Below are 22,335 nucleotides of genomic sequence, written 5' to 3' on the forward strand. Positions count from 1 at the left end.
CCGAACCTACCTCTCCTTCCTTAGCACTTTCACACCTGCAAGTAAAAATTAAGAGCCATATACTATTGGATACTTCTTCATCGAAAAAGGTCAAAATTTGGTTTTATTCCTTCTTTCAGTGGACCTTCATTCACCACATGCTTTTTAAGCTGAAAAGATTAGCGAAGATGCTGCAAGTCAGAACATAAACTTTGCAGTAGAGCAGTGGCGTCCAAACTTTTTTCAAAGAGGGTCAGATTTGATGAAGTGAAGGACCATGAGGGCCAACCAAAATCATTGACTTTTTTTAGAGTTGAAATTGTTCAGCTTTTTTAGGATTTTACCCCAAAGTTGTTGAGCTTTTTCTGGGATTGAGCTTCCAGATTAAACCGACCAGTGGGCCGGATTAGGCCCCTAAAACGGACTTTGGACATGACTGCTGGATTGAGAATTAAGAGTGTGTAATGGGGCTGCTGGGTGCTGAGTTCCCTGCCCCCTCCTTACCATGTCAGACTCCCCCACACTGGTCCCTGAAAAAATTCACTGATTATTAGAAGCTAGCATAGTAGAAGTCGCCTCCACCCAATCTCAGGGATCCCATTCTCTCACCCCTTATTTTCAGGGAGCTGGAGGGGCTGCTGCAGAAAGGAGAGGACAAAAAAGTTGTTGTTTATTTAAGGATTTCTGTGCTCCTTTTTACAAAATGTATCAAAGTGGTATACAACAATAGAAAGCAATAAGAAATTTCATAAAACTGCACAAGACATACACATCATAGAGCAGACCAGGAATGCCACACACCAGCCCCATTAAGCATGCTTTACTGTGAATCCTACCATATTTGTTTCTCTCAGTAAAATATTGAATTTTCATGACTTAAAAAGTATCTAATCTAGAAAAAAGTTTCATGTCAGCTTGGTTTACTAGTAATTAATTAAACAAGAATGGACACCAAGTGCCATATTAGCATTACTGGGAATATGGGATGGGCCGATGAATGTGGTTTGGGTAAATTGATTTCCTTTAAACAACTGTGGGTATTAAGTTGGTATCTGAAGTTCAAACATAGAACTGTGTCCTGTGTGCCAAATTTTATTCTTATGTTTCAGGGATCAATAGAGTTACAGCACTGTAAAGAGATATACAAACAAGAGTTAAGATAAGGCCCCAGTTAGCTTAAGTTATGCTTAAGATAAAATATAGATCAGTACATTGCATTACTTGAACTCTCTACTGGAATCATTTTTTGAACTAGTGTTTTTCTTTGCTGATAGGCATTTAGTTCATATGATTGAACAGGCACAAAAGGAGCTGCAGGGTTTGAGGTGAGTCCTGTTTTTCAGTTGCCTTTAGGAATAAAAATGGAATTATAGTTTATAGGGCTCTAATAATGTATAAGACTTTAGTCTTGGTTGCAGATTGCAAAATATGCATTCTAGTACAGTGTGTATTTTGAATTCTTCATGTATACATGGGATTGTGCAAGAAATAAACATTTAAATATGTTTTTCTTTCATTTTGGAATTTGGGTTTACTGCTGCCGTTTTTAGACATTCTCTTAGTTATTTTGAAGGTCTCACTAGTCCATCGTTTCCAAATATTAGATACAAAATGGTTAGATGGCTCTGTTCCCCTTAGATAATTTTCTGGAGACAACTGCTTGAGAAGCAGCATACCAAGTAACAGCTCAAGAATGATACTCATTTCTGAGAGTGAAGCTGTTTGTTGTAGATTATTTTTTTGAATGACATGAAGTTAGGTCTGTCAGTAGTTTGAATCAGAGGGCCAGATTCAACTAATGGGTCCCTCTAGCCAGTGCTATTTTTCTAGAAAAAGACATGCTGGAAGTCCTCATGAACACCTCCCTTGTTCTCGTAAAATGGCAATGGCACCCACCTGAGAGGTGCTGGAACTGAGCTCTGGTGAGTTCTGTTTTAAAAAAGCCTTGCTTCTAGCAGAATCCTATTCAAGGACTTCTGCTAGTACAGGGGAGCTTCCCCCCTTCCTTCTACATGCTTCCACACCTCCCCAAAATTGGCTCTGGAGGAGCTGGGAGAACCCCTAAACAGTTTGTGGGGAGGGGAAAGGGAGATCACTGACAATCTTCTTTGTGCTACATTGAACTCTTTCCTGGATCTTTCTTAATGCAGGCAGTGTGCACATGATTAATTTACTTTGAAAAAGATGTAGTTTTCCTTTTTTCTAACCTTCAGTGCCATAAAATATTGTAGAGATCCAAATTGCAGGGATGAGCTCATGTTTCCTGCTCCTGAATCCTTGTCTGTTAAGTTGCATGCCTGGCTAGGGCCACTGTTAAAACTAAAAGGTCATTCATAATTACTGATAAAATGCTTTTTGAGAAGAAATTGAGAAGAAAAGAATTAGCAGTGCCACTAATTCAAGAAGCATATGTACATTGTTTTTTAGAGATCTGAATGGTGATGGAGTCCACAAGTGGTGCTACTTCTGGATAATGGATCTAGATCAGATGTGGCTAACAGGTCTTTTTAGCCCAAGGATCACATTCCTTGTCAGCCAACTCTGAAGGCTGCATGTCCGTGATAGGTGTGGCCAAAGCATTAAAGTGTTGAATCCAGAGTCTTTCAGAACTCTTAACATTGCTTCTGAGATAGTCCAAAATAATTGTCCAAGCTCCTGCTTTTAGGGCTGAATATGTGATTGTACAGTCTATTCCACTTGTCTGTGGACTTAGGAGGGCAGCAGAATAAATGACTACAAGTGATTCAGTATGTCACCCTTTTCTTCAGGAAACACATTCAAGACCTTAACTGGCAGCGGAAGAACATGCAGCTCACAGCTGGTGCTAAACTTCGAGAGATGGAATCTATGTGAGTTTCTTGAACTTTGCTCCCTGCCTCTTCTCTATCTTTCAGGGAGAAACAAAACCTCATACAAAACCAGTTGGAAGTCTCAATTGAGATTGGCTTCCCTCAACCACAGCACTTCCAACTTGTTCCCTTAACTGGTAACCTAGCATTAAGAAAGCCTATAGTAATTTAATTTTTGTTCTCTTTTCCCCTTCAGGTGGGTGTCCCTGGTCAGTAAAAACTATGAGATTGAACGAACTATTGTGCAACTGGAAAATGAAATTTCTCAAATCAAGCAGCAACATGGAGAGGCAAACAAAGAAAACATCCAACAGGACTTCTGAGACTTGCATTGGCCTTTAGCTGCAAAACACAAAAACTGAAGTCTATGCATGGCTGTAAATTCTAATTTCTTAGGTGGGGGGGGGGGGAGAGCTGTCATTTGTGCAACCGATTGCAGAAAAACTGATTGCAAGGAACAGAAGTGTTCCTAAAAGGATTTACTGAGTTTCTCAATTCCGGGCATGAATGTTGCAGATTTTTTGTTTGTGTATGTTTCCAGTTTTTTAAAATAAATAAAAATAAACATTTTTCAACTTAATTTGTGTTCTAGTAAAAACAAAGCAATGAAAAGTTACTACTGGTAAGTTATATTAGAGGTGCCAATGCTGCCAACTATAGCTGTTAGGAAGGAATACAAGCTTTTGGGTGTTAAAGGGTCTTTGTCAAATCTGATTTCTTCAGAGTTTCAATTATTTGCACTACTGTACCTCTTGACCAAGACAAACTTAATAAAAAATGTAACGCATATTTTTCAGAAATATACAAGGTGAGACCAGTAAATGTATCATTCAGGAGTTTGTACATCAAGCAGTTGGTTAAAATTGTATAACTGGTGGGATTCTTCATGTGTCCTTACTTAAGAAGTGAAAGGTATACCTTTGCTTCTAAAAAATGGGTTACAAAAGTGAGAGCCTGTTTCATGACCCTCCTGCCATAGCTGCTGAACACTTTGATGGTAGGCTACTAGTATTTCGAGCAGAGTTGGTTGTGAAGTTTGGCAATAGTCTCAAATTTTTTACTATGCCACTGTAATACTATGCATTCATAGTGACGTGCTGAAGAGCATTCTTAGCACATGTTGCTGTGGGAAAGTATGTTCAGTTAACATTAAGACAAGGACCAGGGGACATCAATGGACCTGTGAACAGAAGTATTCAACAGCAGGTAATGAATGGGTTATGCTTGTGTATCACACTAATGTATAATATTAGAAAGTGCATCTCTTGGTAAGCCAGGCCCTGTCTCACTGACGTCACTAATCCTACACCTCAAAAAAGTTTCCAAGTACGATCTGTAGAAGCATTGACAAAAAGTGGACAACTTTGTTTTCAGTTGTCCCTAAGCCTATTTCTTCTAGTAAAGGTAAAGGCAAAGGACCCCTGACAGTTAAGTTCTGTCACAGACAACTCTGGGGTTGTGGTACTCCTCTCGCTTTACAGGCCAAGGAAGCTGGCGTTTGTTTGTTGTTGCCCGTCTGCCCCACTGATGGATTAAGGGCAGGGGTTTGTGAAAGGACAAAATTGGGGCAGGACTCAAGCACTCAGATTTTGATCTGCATGGAGGAATTAACGAAGTGGTGGCTGGAAGACTTCCCATTTTGAGATAGGTTTTTCAATTGTCCAGTTAGTATCTGCGTCATCTGTAATCACAGCAGTGTACTAGGCACAGAAAAAGGGAACTGGTTGATAAGTGTAGTCTCTAATGGTAGTCCTTACCTGGGCAGCTTTGGGAAAGGTTATGCTACTGAAGAAGACGTTAAGAAGGGGCTAAAATATGAAAAAGGAAGTGTGCCAAATAATTGGAAATTACAAATGCTGGACAGTATTGTAGAAGATATGACACCAAGGAGTAGGAGATGATGGACATCCTTCTGAGGAACAGGGAAAGTGAGTGGGGGATATAAAGGGAGATGAGTTGAAATGTTCACTGGGGTTGGCTTGGGTGTCCTTGTTGCTAGGATCTAAAAGGTGGTGACCTATCTATTTCATCCATTACAATCTACTTAGCTATATTAGCAGCTTATCACCTAATCAGTTACAAGCCATCTTTTCACAGTTCCTTATCCAGAGGTTTCTTAAGGGCTTGAGGAATTTTAATTCTCCATCTGCACTGCCTGCGTCAACAGGAGATCTGGATTTAGCCCTCTTAAGGCTAATGCTTCCGCTATCCAAGTCTCCAACCACACTTTCTTTAAGCAGGAAAGTAGGTTGCATTGTCTGTGTACATACCACAAGAGCAAAATCAGAAGTTTTTCCTAGGAGTCTGAGGATTGTTCATCAGTAAGTCCAGTTTCCAAAAGCATGTTACTAACCCGATAATTGGGAACCAACTGGCAGGAGGAAGGTGACATTGTTTTCTTGGTGGATAGACATTGCTGGATTCTACCAATAATACTTGGCAGAAGAAAGTCATCTGCATTTTTTATTTTAAGAAATCTGTCTTTAATAAAAACTTAAGTCTTGGAACTGTTACCTTAACTGTTACTCCTCTCAGTTTGATGTCATCTGCAAATCTGATGAGCACCCCCTCAATACCTTCCTCCAAGTCCACTGTGTAGTTGCTATACCAAGTGGACTTGGTATAAGTTTATTTGATCTCAACGGATGTGTTGCTTTTTGTCATTTATCTCATTTCTTTTCCCGACTAGTGGCCTTCCTACCCACCCTTTTGCGCTTTGCTGCCAGTGTCACCCAATTAACATTTCTTCATGACTTCCAACTTGTAAACTATCTCTGGTCTCTTTTTCATGGTTCTGACTTTTAGAGAAAAAATGGCTTGTTTCTCACAATGACCTGTGCAACACTTGAACTGGTGATGATTACTGAAATTTCTAGGAGAAATCTGGCCAGGATCAAAGAACATACCAGGCAGTTATAGTACCTGCACCCACTCGAGGGTGTGTAAGTGAAGCTGGCGTGGATGTTCTGCAAGAAAATTCATCCTCCTCACATAACAACTTTCTGGCTTCAACAGTGCATCACTGAGCTTGGAGACTTGGCCAAGAAAGAAAAACTCATCCTTAATTGTTGTTCAGAAGCACTTGTTTTTGTTTTTCTTGGCAGAGATCACACTGCCATCAGCAATCGTGCCACAACATTCTGCACTAGCTGCTGTTTTCATATCAAGCCCCACTTAAAAGATTGGATTACTGCAATGTACTCTTAAGAAACCAATTCATGAACTACTCTGGTCACTTTCCCAGTCCAGAAATGTTAATAGCTACTGTACCAGTTGCAGCATCAAAGGGTGCTTTTAGTTGTTGAGGTTACCTGGGCCTCCAGTGGCACAACTTGATCCAGAAGCACCCCTAGAATCTGAACTTGCTGCTTTAGGGAGAGTGCAACCCCACTCAGGGTAGGCAACTGACCTGTTTCTCAGGTATGAGAATCACTCTACCCATAGTGCCTATGTTTTGCCAGGATTCAGCTCTATTTGTTTTTCCTCATCCATCTCCATTCAAGCACTGGTCCATGAACTCTCCTGATTCAGATGTTAAGGAGAAATTATTACAATGATTAAGGTCATTCCATATATGATTTCCCTACACAGGTATAATAAATAATAATAATAATAATAATAATAATAATAATAATAATAATAATTTATATGCCACTCATCTGACAAGGTTGCCCCTGTCACTCTGGGCAGCTTCTAACAAATTAAAATATCTAACAGTAAAACATCAAACATTACGGCTGTTCCATGGCAGGTAAGCAAAGGTACAGATTGAGCTGAGGAGTGATGGGGCATTAGTCCAGAACCCTTTTAAAAATAATTGCTTTAGTGCACTCCAGGTTCTCTCTCTCCTAGGACTGCAGGAGTAAGTGGGAGGGTGGTGGCAACAATTCCTGGAGTGTTAGACCCATTGGCAGCAGGGCTGTTGTGATGCAGTTGGGCAACAATGGGTGTGTGAGAAGCGCTCTGGGGCGGAGGTAGTCGATGCCAGTGATGGGGGGGGGGAATGCATCTTTCAAAATGTGATGGAACCTTTTAATATATGTTCAAATAAAATTGGAAAAGGTCCAAGAGATTATACATCTTCTCATCACTAAGATTAGAATTTTTTGTCATATTGATGCAAAACTTAAAGCTTCTACTAGGATATATGAATCCCTTCACAATATGCTGCAGACTGGAATCCAATGGGGTAGCTTACTACTCAGCCATTTGTCTAAATTTTATATTACAAAACCCACAATAAAGTTTCTTTTCTTTTGTAAACCTTGAATCTTTTGAAGGAGATGACAGTGTCTACAGAATGATCACAGGCAGTGATGTGGGTTTTCCAGAAAATTTGAACTGGCTCACTTAGAGAAATCAGAAATGCCTTATAGTGATCTAATTTAGCTTGTAAAGGGGGGGAAATGAAGTTGCCAGCTTGTCTAACACTTACTTGTAATTGACATTCACAGTTACTAATTAATCTATGAAGCAGAACATTTTCCACAGAAAAAATGAAGCACTGGAAGATTTTCTGTCCCACATTACTGATCCCAGGTGATGCTGCAGACTATAGTGGTTGTATTAGTCCCCACCCCCCATGACCAATAAATCCTCCTTATTCTCAGGAGCTTTCTGAATGCATATGTAACACCCTTATGGGGATTTCCCCCATCTCATGAGTCATTATATATATTAAGCAGATTCCTCTGTGAAATCTAAAAATAGACCAGATGTTAGATGTTTTGTTTACTAATAGGATATAAGTAATGGATTTCCTAGCCAAAATACATCTCCAAAGCAGTTTAAATGAAACTCATTAAATATGATAGAATATATAAAATACAATAAAATAGAACAATGAAACAAAGAACAAATGCAATAAAACACTGAGATGTGATGTCAGCTCAAGGTCAGTTGAAAGTAAAGGTGTTTTTTTGTTTTTTTTTAAAGAAAGGGCTAGATCAGCCTCCTTAGCACTGAGAGAGCACAAAGCTGGAGAAAAAAGGGCTTTGGCTCTTCTAAGGTGGTCTTCCTGATGGGACAGATTTACTGCCTATCTCAGTTGCCTCCAACCACATGGACTTGGACCTTGTGCTCCACTGCCTGTTTATGCATGCCTTTGCCACCATGTTTTCTGTCTTTATCAGGACAGGTCTCCTCCGGGGGTGTGGAGCAGAATGAGGTAGTGCCAATTTAATTGCCCTGAATTTTAATGTTCTTGAATGCCTCAAATCACACTTTCCCCTAACAACTTGGCTTGCTGTAGAAGTCACATTTTAGCCTTGGCATGTACCAAAATAATTATGGAAAACTGGTGTTCAGGGGATAGGCTGATTCTGCCCACCTCAGTGATGAGCCTACTCCCAGGTGAATCAACATTTGGGAGGGGATCAGGCCGTTCTATGTCATGTTTGTCAAGATACAGCGTATCAGTAGGTTGTCCAGAAAGGCAAACCAATATAAGGTAGCCTGGGTCCCCAGGGGTTTGGTGGGGGAAACCACCATAGGGCTGAGGTCAGCCTGAATGGGAGGGTTTGGAACTGGCACTGCTATTCTCCGTAACTGGCATTACTGTGTAGCAAAAATGTATGGGGAATTTCAATTTAGTTGTCTTTCCCACCCCACCCCGATGCAGTTCAAAACCATTTAAAACATGAATGAATTAATTAACAAGCCCCTGACCTAAGGCCTGTGATATAATTATTATGAGCTATCTCTTTTTTTTTACTATGATTTAAAGGGGCCTTTCTTAGCAGCCTGGTCTAGGAATATGGTTTCATAACGCAGTGCTGGATTTCAATAGACCAGTGCTGAAGAAATAGTTATTTTTTACTCATATTTAATTCAGAAGTGAAATCTATTATACATTGCAGAACAAAAAAATATGTAAATGATCCATCAAGAACCTTAGCAAGCTTCAAGTAGTCCACAAAAACGTTTGAAAATGGGTGTGAATTCAGAAATAAGAATGCAAAACTGTTCCAGATCAGGCAAAATTAGTTGTCTCAGAAGTACTTCACAACTGTAGCCGAAACAACATCATTTATACTCTCAAAGGCAAAGAATTCTTTAAATTAGCTTGGCGAGATAATTCCAGTTAATCCAATTAAAGTTGAAGCAAAGGCTGGACTCATGTTGGATTCACACCTTTCTATAGCATTGGTGAAGTGTTATTTTCCACCCTTCTCTATTTCCTAGAGCAACATTTCACTGCCCAGCTGTTTACAATTAGTTATACATAATCTAACCTAAATCTGGTTAAAACTTCAACTCATTTTTCATCCTTCTTAAATGAATCCATTAAATATATAAAAATTAATTCCACAACCTCTTCCCCAAGCCACTTTTCTCTAAGTGAAAATGTCTAGTGCCTTCTGAATGCTATTCTCAACTCTGAGTTTGTCTTCAGAATCTTCTCGTTTGTTTGTATAATTAAAATGGGAACACATGATGCAGCACTTCAGAGACCTATAATAAGCGTCACAGCGAGAAGTGTCATTACCTCTTATGTCTTGCATGCTTCTCTTAATAAATTAAAAACAGGATTTGCTTCTTCCTCTTTTTTGCAACATCACCACTTTGCTGACTTGCATTGGGCCTCCAGTCACAGTGACCTGTACATCCTTCCTAGCAGCCCTAGAGCCCAACTCACTATATCTGAAACAGCTACCCAAGCCAATGTGCAGTAATTTGGGGAACCCTCCAACCAAATATGTCCCATTGTTTCCATGGGAGAGCTTAAATCACAGTCACTGTAGACCTCTATATTTTATTTTAGGCAAAATATGGATTTGATTCCCTTACATCTGCTTAAATTGACTAATTATGCTTAAATTGACTAAGGTACACTTTCGTTATAGGGCACCACATTTTTTAGTTAGCTGCGATATTAATATATCTGAAAAAGCAGGGTATATTTCAAAGGCAATGAACTGTATTTACAAACATGGTGTGACTTGGCTTTCACAATAGTGCAACCTGATAGACATCTATTCAGACCAGAAGCTTAACGAGACTTAGTCCCATGTGAGTGTGTATATGATTGTAATCTGACTTTCAAAATACCTATTGGGAACATTCTATGATGTAATTGCTGACTAAGAGATAACTCTAACAGCTCCTACTCAAAATCAGTCCACTGGCAGATTACCTTGTATGATTCCCCCTCCCCCAATTATGTTACTTCAAGATTGTCCATTTTCTACTCCCCAACTCAATTTTTAAAAGAAATGGCGAACATTAGCAAAATTTCTTTTTCTACCCCATTACACATACAGCTATTCTCTGTGTTTGGTTTTATTTTGTATCTTTAAGGAAAGACAGAACACCAATACATTTGAAATGACTGTGAAAATGGTTTCTTTGTAACCATGTTCAGGACCTGACATGCAGCAGTCATTACCACCACTTCTCATGCCACTCAATGGCTGGCCATTGGTGCATACTCCAAAAACATTTTACTCACCGTATGCTATCCAAATAATGGGATCTCATTTATTTTTCTCTTAATTTTCACCTAGGTGATATCAAATGGCTACTTTTCCCTTTCTGAGACCAAAGAGCCAGGGTGCAACCTTATGGTCCCTGTGAAAGCATCTGAGAGGTTATACTGGATAGCTTCCTTCTCAGAAGCCATATTCCAACTAATTAGAACTCCAACAAGGGTTGGGGCCAAAAGGTGACAATCTAGAAAGCAGCAGAGACCCAAGAGAGCCTAAGCTTTTAAAGTCCCATGACTCGCCTTCAAACCAGGAGATAATTTAAATATGCTTTTGATTGTGTCCAAACTTTGAAGACAATTGCAGGAGAGAAACTTAAAAAATAAAATAAAATTCTGAGGCCAGAAATGGGCAGAGGTCTCAGTTCTGCTTGCTGGTGACATTGCAACAAGGTTGTCTGTTCCCTGACTAGCACTGTGATTTATTCCTTACTTTATTCAAAGGAGGGACGTGGGTGGCGCTGTGGGTTAAGCCACAGAGCCTAGGACTTGCCGATCAGAAGGTCAGCGGTTCGAATCCCCGCGACAGGGTGAGCTCCCGTTGCTCGGTCCCTGCTCCTGCCAACCTAGCAGTTCAAAAGCACGGCAAAGTGCAAGTAGATAAATAGGTACCGCTCTGGCGGGAAGGTAAACGGCGTTTCCGTGAGCTGCTCTGGTTCGCCAGAAGCGGCTTAGTAATGCTGGCCACATGACCCGGAAGCTGTACGCTGGCTCCCTCAGCCAATAAAGCGAGATGAGTGCCGCAACCCCAGAGTCGTCCACGACTGGACCTAATAGTCAATACACTGGACCCTTTACCTTTACCTCATTCAAAACGTTTAGGTCAACGCAACTCACATGGTACAATAAAATACATCTAATTAAAACAGCCACACACGCATGGGTGTTACGGTAGCCCTACTTACCTAGGAGTAAGCCCCACTGAACTCAACTGGGCCTACTTCTGAGTAGGCAAGGTTTGGACTGCGCTGTAAATCATTTCGAAACGCGGCAAGCCAAGTACGGAATCAAAACAACCCAGCGCAAACTGAGGAGATTCAAATATTGCCCTCTTTGCGAGGCGCACATAATGGACTAGACCGCCCCGCGTTATGTTTCCTATCATCCCACTCAGGAGCCCCAATTCTTTCAGCGAGAGACACTGCGGATGAGAAGCCGGCAAGTGTGAGAGGCCGCTCTCCGCCCCGCCCTCGCCCTGCCTCGACTCCTCTCCCGCCGCACCGTTTCTCGGCCCCCGGCACGAGCCGCGTTTCCCTCCACACACCAACCGCTCTCGAGACACCCACGCTTAGAACGTGAATCTGTCTGCGCATGCGCCGCTTCTATTACAGACCTGAGCGTGCGCGCTCGCGCTGTCCTTTAGTAAAGGTAAAGGTACCCCTGCCCGTACGGGCCAGTCTTGCCAGACTCTGGGGTTGTGCGCCCATCTCACTCAAGAGGCCAGGGGCCAGCGCTGTCCGCAGACACTTCCGGGTCACGTGGCCAGCGTGACATCGCTGCTCTGGCGAGCCAGAGCCGCACACGGAAACGCCGTTTACCTTCCCGCTAGTAAGCGGTCCCTATTTATCTACTTGCACCCGGAGGTGCTTTCGAACTGCTAGGTTGGCAGGCGCTGGGACCGAGCAGCGGGAGCGCACCCCGCCGCAGGGATTCGAACCGCCGACCTTTCGATCGGCAAGTCCTAGGCGCTGAGGCTTTAACCCACAGCGCCACCTGCGTCCCTCTGTCCTTTACGTCCGTGCTATTTCCTTTAAACACCATACAGAGAGGGAGGGGGGAAAAACTGACCCCCTTTCGCTGGCCTCTCAACCTCGGGCCTCTCCCACCGCCTTCTTCGTCCGCTATTACCGTCCAAGCGCGCGCACGCACACGCCCAGCACCGCCCCCTCCCCACTGGACGCGGCGTCCCTCCGCGGACCTCGCGCCAGTTGTGCGTCGGCCGCGCGCGCGCAGGCCGCTAGCGTGCTTGCGGGCGCATGCGCGGTCCTGTGCGTGAGCAAAGCGGGGAGTCGGGTTCAAAGGAGGAAATATGGCGGAAAACAAAGGAGGAGGAGGCGGCGGTGGCGGGGAGGGGGCTGGGGAGGCCGGGCAGGCCGGGGGTGGTACCGAGTCTGTCACCTCCGCCGCGGCGGTCGTTGTCACCTCAGCCGCGGCGGCCGTTGCGTCCCCGTCTCCTCCAGCCCCCGCCGCGCCCGAGGAGAGGGAGAGTCCCGGCGCGGTGGTCCTGGCTGTGGCGGCGGTGGCGGCAGACAAGGGCCCCGGGGAGGCGGAGGCCGCGGCGCCGGTGTTGGTGAGCGTAGGCCCTGCGCCGGGCCCCGTGCCGCTGGCTCCGCTGGGCCCCAGCCCCGCGCCCCCCGCCCTCTCCAGCGCCGCGCCGGGCCCGCTGTCGCTGCTGGACACCTGCGCAGTGTGCGCGCAGAGCCTGCAGAGCCGGGAGGCCGAGCCGAAGCTGCTGCCCTGCCTGCACTCCTTCTGCCGGCGCTGCTTGCCGGAGCCCGAGCGCCAGCTGAACGTGCCCGTCCCCGGGGGCGCCAACGGGGACATCCAGCAGGGTGAGTGGGGAGGCTCCGGGCATGGGCGGAGGTCCAGCTGGGGAAGATGCCCCGCTGCCTGGGGTGGACCCGGCTGGAGGAGTCGGGCCAGGTTGCTAGGCGCCCCGTTACTAAGCTGCGACAGCTCTGGCTCGAGTCGCGAGTGTGGGGTGTGGAGGGTGAAGACCAGAAGCCCGGTTCTCATGAGAGGCTGCGGGGAAAGGGGGCGGAAAGCAAGCAAGGGCAAGGTGGGTAGAGCTAAAGGAAGAAGGTCCAGGGAAATAGAGATTAGGGAGCGATGTGTTGCAGGTGATGTTGAGTAGCGAGGACCGATATGCTGGAGTTAGCCTGGCCTAGACGGTCTTTTTCCGTGCAGATGTTGTGGTGCACTTGTTGGTTTACAGCAGGGAGACGGCGGGTTGGAAGCATCAGGGCCATGCACTGAAGAATGTTATGTGTACAGTATCTTAAATTCTAGACAGTCAGCTGTAGAGAGAGCACATGTTGAATCAGTTGTACAGAAAAGAAATTAGGATCTCCAGCCAATCTTTTAAAAGCAGTTAAGTAAGAATATTAATAACTGGAGATAGTACTCTTGCTACTCTATGCAATACAGTTTATGACATGTGATGAAAGGTTTGTCAAACTTGGCTGGATTTATCATTTGTAATAATGCATTCTCCTTCGAGGAAATTGCCCTCGTGTTACTCTAGGTTTTGCAGCAGTTCTCAATCTCTCTCTCTCTAGCTGTGATGTAGGTTTTCTGGAAAAGAATTGAAATTAAGGGAATTTGCATATAGCAACTTAAATCAGAACTTTTAAATGCCTGAGATCTAATGTAGAATGCTTGTTTTACTTAGTAAACAAAGCTAAAAGCATTGAATGCCAAGTTTGCCTAATAGTGTATTTGGCATCCATTTGTTATTACTAATCAACTTTTGAAACACTAAATGTTCTGCAGAAAAATAAAGCGTTGGAAACTTTTCTTTTTTGGAGAATTTTCTGCTTCACATCACTTCTCTTTAGTAATGCTAGGTGCCCCTTCTTCTGAACCTGTTTTCTTGTCCGCCACCCCAATCTCTGAGCAGTGCAAGATTCCAGGGGTTGCAGGTGCTCACCCAATGTTTGTGTTTCCTTTTGGAAATGAGGCACAGTGGAGACTGTGGTGTCTTTGTGACATGGTTTATTTACACATATATGAAATGGACAGGTTCACAGTATTGAACACCCCAAAAGGGTCTTGTTTCTCTATAACCACAGTATTGGATTCAAGCAGGCATTAAACATTGCTCTCTGACTCTCTCCCCCAGCATATCACTGATTTCCTCACCTCTCTACTCTAAACTCTGGCTTTATATTTTGCTGGTGGGTGCCCCTACCCATTTGCCATCTCCAAGGAGCCCCTTAATCCTTTGTTTTCTTAATAACCCATCCAGGAGATCTCCTGAGCACAGGAAGGTAGCTTGGCTTAATTAGCTGTTAACAATTGCTGGATCTAGGGATTGGATGTGTCCGGCCCTCAGTTTAACACCCCAAGAGTTGATTAAATTCTAACACTTGCTGGATCCATGGATTATAGGAGTCTGGCACCCATAAACTCATAACAACACCCACCATTATTTTCAATATTCACACACTGGGGGAAGCCACACTGGGGACTGTGGGAATGAAAATAGGGCCATTGCTCATCAGCTCAAGATAAAAAGTCTGGGGGAAACTTAAATTGAGGGTTGTGTGTGGACTGAATCACTGTCTTTCTGAATCTAGAGTCTCTGAACTATGTAATACAAATATGTAATATATGGGCATGGTGCAGTAGTTATGTTTGGTTTTACAGCTTTTGGAGACGCAAGTTAAGTGGATGTTAAAGGAGACTTGCCCAGTATATATTTCCATAAAGTGGGTGGGTATGAAGCAGCAGATATTTTATTGTCTTTTGTGGCTTTTGTTTCGTTGGGACCTATTTGATTGGGGGTCTCTAAGTGTTGATGCCTTTCTTACATTGAAGCATACTCAATAAGAAAATGTTTGGAACTATTATATAGGTCACAGGTGGCAATTGTGTATGCTACTTTTCTGGCAGCCTATATGTGCTTAGAAACTGTTGTTGTTTTCTAACACATGAATATCACGTATGGCGGTATACACGCAGCTTTCATGCACTTTTTTTTTTTACAAGAAAATGCTTAGTAGTGTTTAGTTGTCATATCTACCGTATTACTTGAATCTAACGCTCACCTTTTTTTGCCAGATTACATTGTGAAAATTAAGTTGTGCATTAGATTCAATGACACATTTACATTTGTCAGCAAATACTTAAATTAAGTTGTCCATTAGATTCAATGGCACATTTACATTTGTCAGCAAATACTTTTTTTGGTTTCAAGGTTCTGAAAATTGAGGTGCACATTAGATTCAATGATGCATTAGACTCGAGTGAATACGGTAAATCTGTCTTTACCAGCAGTGTCTGTGAACTGCATATACTTTAAATAGGCCTGGTCACAATCCCATTGTGTTTTCCAACTTCAATTTTGTTAGTTATTTCAGAGAAATAACTAATAATTATTGTCAGCTTATAAAATGATCTACTTGTTCAGTAATCTGCTTGCTTGACTTGATCTAAGATTTTCGTAGTTATCCAGAATAATGAGCCAAAATGGACTATGGTATAATTTTTTATAAAGAAATGTAGCATATATTACATATGAACACTGTTCTAATACTCACTATTTATATAGCACTATTAATGTGTTTGTAGCACTTTGAACACTCTGATATCCTTCCAACAACACCCTTGTAAGTAAATCAATATTATAGCCATACTGCAGAAGGGATCTGAGGTTACAAGACAGTAGCTTGCTGAAGAACATTAGTGAATTCATGGCAGAGAGGACATTTAAACTGGAGACTCAACTGCTATACTGCACCAGCAGTATATGTATTTTGACTTTTTAAAAATCTAACACATTCATTTTCTGTGACCATATAGGCTTGAAATTTCAAAAAAATAAAAGCTGATATTTCTGTGGTTAGTTTTCAGATCTCAATCAATGTGGTCAGGATTCATTGTATATTACAAGACTATCAAGCCTGGATTTAACTTTTATGAAGGGCAGTGTACAAATAACCTAAGTGAATAAATAGCATACTTTAATGTGCTAGTCTTGGATCCTGAGAAGATTGCAGTACAATGACCTGGTTAGATAAAAGGTTAAACCAAAGTTTAGTGTTATGTTCATGAGTTGTTCCTCTCCCTCCTTGTCTTCTGTTATGCCTTTAAGTACAGTAAATGGAAATTTGCCTTTAACTGTGTTTTGTCTGTGCAGCCCAGGGTCGTAAACCATAGTTTGAAGTTGGCTTTTTTGAAAAAAAATGCTTAAAATGCTTAATCTGTTTCTTCCAGTTCATACATAATATAAACCACAGTTAGTTGAAAACTAAGGCAAATGCTTCTGATCTCCAAGTAGCTGCCCTAGATGGGAAGGGAGAAGGATGTGGGCATAGCCCTGCTTGCTTATGTAGTAGTATAGGATGAGTTAGTGTTATGTTTGAATACAGGCACTGTGTTTCAACACTGTTCCAGTTTATGTTTATATGAGGGTGGGGGGAGCATTTGTCCCTGCAAATAAGTAGAGCATAGGCAAACTCGGCCCTCCAGATGTTCGGCCCTAACAGGACCAGTGGTCAGGGATGATGGGAGTTGTAGTTCCAAAACATCTGGAGGGCTGAGTTTGCCTATGCTTGACATAGACAAATGTAGAGGAGGGCTGCCTTTAGTGAGTCATTAAAGTGAAAGCAGTAGTGTGTTTACTAAAATATAGAACCTTCTATAGAAGGTTGCCTTTTTTCTTTTCCAAACAAAAATATTTGTATCGTCAACTGATATAATAGGCATAAATTCAAGTCATCATTTGTTCTGGCATGGAGACGGGGAAAGCCACAGTTTTTGAGTTTTTGTTCTATTAATGGGACAGAGCCTCTATCAGGAAAAAGGTGGTAGTGCTAACATAGTCCTGCAAGTGTAGCTGTTTGTTCATAACTCTTGCAACTGGCCTGCCATGAAGTGAAAGTCTTGGAAAGTGTGTGCGTGTGTGTGTGTGAGAGAGAGAGGGAGAGAGGGAGGCTGCCTCTTCAACTATGATGCTGCTGAAGAAGTGTGCATGCACACAAAAGCTCATACCGATCTCTAAGGTGCTACTGGAAGGCATTTTTTAATTTTGTTTTGACTATGGCAGACCAACACGGCTACCTACCTGTAACTAGAACTATGATGATGTCTGTTTTGTGTGAACCATTATATGATGACATTAATTAATAAAATAAAAATCTCTAAGGCATTTGGCATTTTCACAAGGACATTAGAAGCAACTGCTACCATTTTTTTTTTTGTCATGTCTGAACCAAGGTTAACAGTGATTGGTTTTAACTATACTCTGAGTGATCTCAGGATCATAAGCCACAATTTGAAGTTGGCTTTTTTTGCACAAACCATATTTAAAACAAATCACAGATTGTCCTGGGATAGACAAGCAGCATATGAAAAGTGATGAAAGTCACATCATATCGATATTAAAATTCTAAAATAGACATAAAGGAAAAAAATTAGTAAAAGAGTCCTTACCAGTCCTACGTGGAGATGCCATACATTGAATTTGGAACATTATATGTGCAAAAGAGTGTGCGGTATCACTGGGAAGAGTTATTCCCTTCCTTGTAAAAGTCAGTCTAGTAGATTTCAGGTCTCTTCAGTAAAGGCTTAGGTTTTGTACCTTTAGCCTACAACCTGTGACTTTAGGAGGAGAATGCCTATCAATTGGCACACAAGTTTTGGATTGACGGAAGGCAAGCAACATTTAAGCTATCCTGCTGTGTCTATCTGGGGAGTAATGAGTTTGTGCTTCTGGTTCTCCATTACACAGGTCCAGGAGATTTTCCCTGTGTATTCTTTGCAGATTTGAAATAACAAAAACAAAGCACTGTAAGTAAGTAAAGCCATCTTTTCTGTGCACTTGGATGTTATTGTTTCTAAGATGCAATTTTTGGTGTAACTCAGGATCTGCTGTGATGAAAGTAATTTGATACATGGATAGATCCATTCCAGACAATTCAGTTAAAGATTTACGGTAGCAGGAGGCTTGGTGCAAGGTGTAGTGAATTTTATGAATAGTTTGTCAAGGTGGTCTTGTCCAATTCAGTTGGGTACGGAGTAAATTTATTTTTGGAAAGCTGTTGGTTAAGTTTGCTGCATAAACACACCGTGTGTTCTTCTGTTCATAAGAGTATTCAAATGAGCCATGCATCTGTGGACTTTTCAGGAGAAGTTTAGTATAAGCTAGTCATTAAAGCTGTAGTAATCCTTCAAAATGAATTGGCTTATCTAATTCTTGGTTCTGTCTGTGGTTCAGTGCTCTCATTGGATAAATTTGAGGCTGATTTTGCAGCATTTAACAACAGATTTGTAGAATTTTAAAGATTTAAGCAAGGGCTTAAAGGGCTTAAAAATTCTTGATAGAAGTGATAAACAATAAGGCTAAAATGATTGAAATATTTTGCGTGTGTTTGTGTGTGTGTAATTGGACTGGGGTGCTGCTTGCAAGATGCCATGTTCTGCTTTATAATTGGGCTCTCTCCAGAAGCAGACAGTTCTGTAGCTGTGACTGCTCACTTCCAGGTGCAACAAGCTGTAGTGTGAATGGTGAAATAGTTAGTCCATAAAGGCATAGCATGGCAATGTCTCTTGTAGAGCCCTTTGCTTTTCACAATGTGGCATGTATTACTTGGTAAGGGTGTTTGGTAAGTTAAGGCCATTTAATGAAATATTCTGGAAGTAGTGCACAGAATATGATCTGCTCTATATAATTAGCTTTTCATTGCGGTACTTAAAGCAACATGTTTATGTTGTCCTTCTAAGCATAGTTATGTAGAAATAATAAAATGCATTCAGTGTTTATGCATGGGCCCTATTGTGCATATTACATGTTTCACAACTGGAGTTTGTCTCTTTGGATGGGGTAACTACTTTTGGTGTTGTCAAAAGTAATAAATTAGCAAAACTAGCTGCCATAATTTTTGATGTTACATAGTTTTCAGAAATGTTCTTATTGTATTTTACACATATATTAAAAAGTTCTGCTGCCACTTCACTTGCAAACAAGTATTTGAGTACAGTTGTCCACCATGGCTCAGATCTCCTGGCTTTCCCTCCCTTGCAACTATATGTTTTCAGCTATGTGTTTTAACATATTGTTGGAAATCGCCCAGAGTGGCTGGGGTAACCCAGTCAGATGGGCGGCATATATCGTATTTTTCTGTGTATAAGACTAGGTTTTTTCCTAAAAATAATGTCAAAAATGAGGGGGCGTCTTATACATGGATACATCTCTCCTCATTTTTTAAAATCTGAGTCCCCAAAAATAGGGGGGGGTGTCTTATACATGGGGCTGTCTTATAGACGGAAAAATGCAGTAAATAAAATTACTACTACTAGTACTACTATGCTGTCTCGTTTCACCTCTCCACCTCTCCTCCTCCCCAGGAGAAAATGGGGTGAGGCCAGCAAAGTAAAAGCCCCTTTGTCTCTGCTTGGCAAAGGGAAATACAGCAAGGGGGTTTTGGCTGTTATATTCCTCACTGTGTTTTCTTCTCACCCTTGCCTGCTGGGGCAGGATTTCAGCCAACAGTTAGAGGGACTTGCTGTGTGTTCTCAGTTGCAGAAAGCACAGTGCTGTGAAGGCTGCTGAGAGTGGCACAAGTAGATAGGGAACAGCAGCAGGAGTAGTGGTCAGTCTTGTGCCTTTTCTTCTTGGCAAAGGGCATGAAAATCAAGTGAGAACTGGAGAAGTAATCACTTTCACACTTTTTTTACATCTCCTTTTTTCCCTAAAGTTCTCTCCTGGTGCCTTCTGTCTTTGTGTTCTGGATTGATTTTCTTTATTCAATTTACCCGCTCTTCTTCCTGAAGGAGCCCAGGATGGCAAAAATCACAGTAAAAAAACTTTTATCTGTTAAAAAAGTTATGAAAATCAAAACATTCAAACAATGATCTCAGGGTTGACAGGAACAGATATTTTCAGCCACCAAATATCTGGGGAAACAGGAATGTTTTAAACTTCCTCCTGAAAGTCAGTAATAATGAAGGCAAATGCACCTCAGTCGCCATAGGCGGCTAGAACAGAAAAGACTTTATCACAGGTCAGTGCCAAACAGGCAGGAACAAGTAGTAGCAGAAGGCTCACCTCCCAATCATAGGATCTTACATGGCTGATACAGGGGAACATGCTCTTTTAGATACTTGGCTTCTAACCTGCTTAGGCCTTGATACAACATAAGCACAAATTCTGTTACTTAGACCCAGCAGCTCACTGGCAGCTGGTGACACTTTCAGAACTGGTGACACTTGGTCCCATTGGACTACCGCTTTCAACAACCTAGCAGCCACATTCTGTGCTAACTGCACCTTTTATAAATCTTCAAGGGCAACCCCATATACAGTACATTACAATAGTCCAGATGGGAGGTCACCAGAGCATATGGAAAACTGAGACCAAGCTATCCTGGTCTAGAAACAGCTGTAGTTAACAAATCACAACAAAGCTGGGCATGAGCATTCATAACCACAGAAGCCAAACAAGACTCTAGTGACAAGTTAGAATCCAGGTGTACTCCCAGACTACAAACTTGTTTCTTCAACAGGAGTGCAACTTCTCCCAGAACAGGTCCTACACCTAGCTTCTGGACTCAGGCATCACCTACTCATGACACTTCTGTCTTAACAAGATTCAGGCTCAGTTTATTGGCCTCCATCCAGTCCACAACTGTCTCCAGACACCTGTATAACACATTCACAGTGTCTCCTGATTCCAATAGAATTGAGAAATGGAGCTAGGTGTCATCACCATACCAAAGATACCATGCTCAGAATCTGCAGATGACAGCTCTCAGCAGTTTAATTTAGATGTTAAATAGCATAGGAGGCAGAATGGATCCTTGCAAGTCCTCACAGTTCAAGAGCTATGGGGCTGAGCAACAATATCCGAATGCTACTCTCTGGTAGTGACCCTGCAGGCAAGAGTGGGACCAGCATAATTCAGTGCCTCAAACTTCCACCTCAAGTTGCTCCAGCAGAACACCATGCCCAGTGGTGTCAAAAGCCACTGAGAAGTAAAGGACTACCATCAGATTTTCACTCCCTCTCTCTCTCCTGATAAAGGTCATCACGGTGACCAAGGCTGTTTCAGTTCCAAAACCGAACCAGAAACCAGACTGTTAGGGCTTTTTTTCAGAGGGAACTCCCAGGAACTCAGTTCCGTCATCTCTCAGGTGAGCACCATTGCCATTCTAAGAGAACAAGGGAGTTTCGGCACCTCTTTTTCTAGAAAAATAGCACTGCTGTTAGGGACCTAGATGATCCATTGATTCATGCTTTGCCTATAATGACTGAATGAAATAAAGTGAAGGTTTTTTTCAGTCTTAACATTGAAGGTTTGGGGAAAAGATTTCTAACCCACATGTAGATATCACATTTTGAAACTAATACAAAGAATAATACAATTGTTCTTCCTTTTGTTCATTGCATACAAAAAATTATCTTCCTATGGTTTCATTATGAGATGTTAAGCCACCTTTTTGTAGTTACTGGTTACCAGGATAATGTAATGGCATTATGTGATAAAATATCTCATGTGCTTAATCCTGCCTTGCAAATAAGTCTCCTCAAATTGACAGATCACACAAAGTTATACTACCTCACATTCCTACACATACTATGAATTAAATCAACCCTGTTATATTTCTTTAGGATCTAGTCCTGTACAAATTTACCTGGGAATACATTCCATTGACTGCTGAGCAGATGTGTACAAGATTGTACTGTTAATCTCATCCTTACTAGTAATGAGTATAAAAATAGTCCTTCTGTGGTTAGATGGTTATAAAAGGAAGAACTAAATGGATGAGGTATGTTTTAGTTTTTAGTTTTTAGGTTTTTTATTTTTTTTAAAAAAAGATTCCATCCTTTCCTATCCCACAATACTGCAGCATTTGTTTGTTTTCTGCTCTAACTTGCAAACCAAACAAACAATCAAATGTATGTTCTCAATGTGGGTAGAGGATTGCAGCTAATTCAAAATTGCTCCCCTCTACCTGGGAGTTGCCCCCATTGAGCTCAGTAAGGCTTACTTCCAAGTAAAACTGTATAGGTGATTTAAAGGTCCAAACCTGGCAGTCATGTTGACTATTCCTTTGCTCCTTACGCTTTAGAAGCACTCAAAAACTATAGGCAAAATATATTTTGATGAAGGGCATTATATAAATCAAATCAAATCCAGTCAGTTAATCAATCAATCAATCAATCAATCAATCAATCAATAGAACTGTGGTGTCAAAGACATGAGCCTGGAATTTATGGGAGAGACTGAATCAGTTTCTTATGAGATGGATAGGGCCAGTGGTAAACTCTAATAATTTTATTTACTGTAGATACACGACTTTT

The 22,335-nt window shown here is 41.9% G+C and overlaps 2 protein-coding genes and 2 long non-coding RNA genes across 11 annotated transcripts in view; 2 read left to right on the plus strand and 2 right to left on the minus strand.

The window, feature by feature from the left end:
* Positions 1-22,335, plus strand: part of BCAS2 (BCAS2 pre-mRNA processing factor) — a 178,469-nt gene that overhangs the window by 4,209 nt on the left and 151,925 nt on the right. Inside the window, exons 5-7 of one of the 2 annotated variants that reach the window (XR_014566058.1) lie at positions 1,254-1,304; positions 2,748-2,828; positions 3,025-3,224. Coding sequence is in view for 1 of the 2 variants with exons in the window: in XM_083746066.1 (XP_083602192.1) it covers positions 1,254-1,304; positions 2,748-2,828; positions 3,025-3,151 (259 nt within the window). In the remaining variant the exon portion in view is untranslated. Of the gene's footprint in view, positions 1-1,253; positions 1,305-2,747; positions 2,829-3,024; positions 3,409-22,335 lie in introns of those variants that run through there. The other variant, XM_083746066.1, reaches the window with a different exon arrangement.
* LOC310847880 lies at positions 423-11,667 on the minus strand. The gene is made up of 3 exons (XR_014566061.1): positions 11,217-11,667; positions 6,238-6,350; positions 423-617 (listed from the first exon to the last, which is right to left on the minus strand). It is a non-coding gene; the product is annotated as an uncharacterized lncRNA (long non-coding RNA).
* LOC310847882 lies at positions 3,232-6,231 on the minus strand. The gene is made up of 2 exons (XR_014566063.1): positions 5,663-6,231; positions 3,232-5,596 (listed from the first exon to the last, which is right to left on the minus strand). It is a non-coding gene; the product is annotated as an uncharacterized lncRNA (long non-coding RNA).
* Positions 12,277-22,335, plus strand: part of TRIM33 (tripartite motif containing 33) — a 57,098-nt gene continuing 47,039 nt past the window's right edge. For 3 of the 7 annotated variants that reach the window (XM_083745997.1, XM_083745998.1, XM_083745999.1), the window contains exon 1: positions 12,326-12,863. In XM_083745997.1, the coding sequence (XP_083602123.1) occupies positions 12,341-12,863 (523 nt within the window). In that variant the 5' untranslated portion in view covers positions 12,326-12,340. Of the gene's footprint in view, positions 12,864-22,335 lie in introns of all 7 variants that reach the window. The other 4 variants (XM_083745993.1, XM_083745994.1, XM_083745996.1 and 1 more) reach the window with 3 other exon arrangements.

The sequence above is a fragment of the Podarcis gaigeae genome (assembly GCF_964106915.1).
Source record: "Podarcis gaigeae genome assembly, chromosome: 6".
Lineage (NCBI taxonomy): Eukaryota > Metazoa > Chordata > Lepidosauria > Squamata > Lacertidae > Podarcis > Podarcis gaigeae.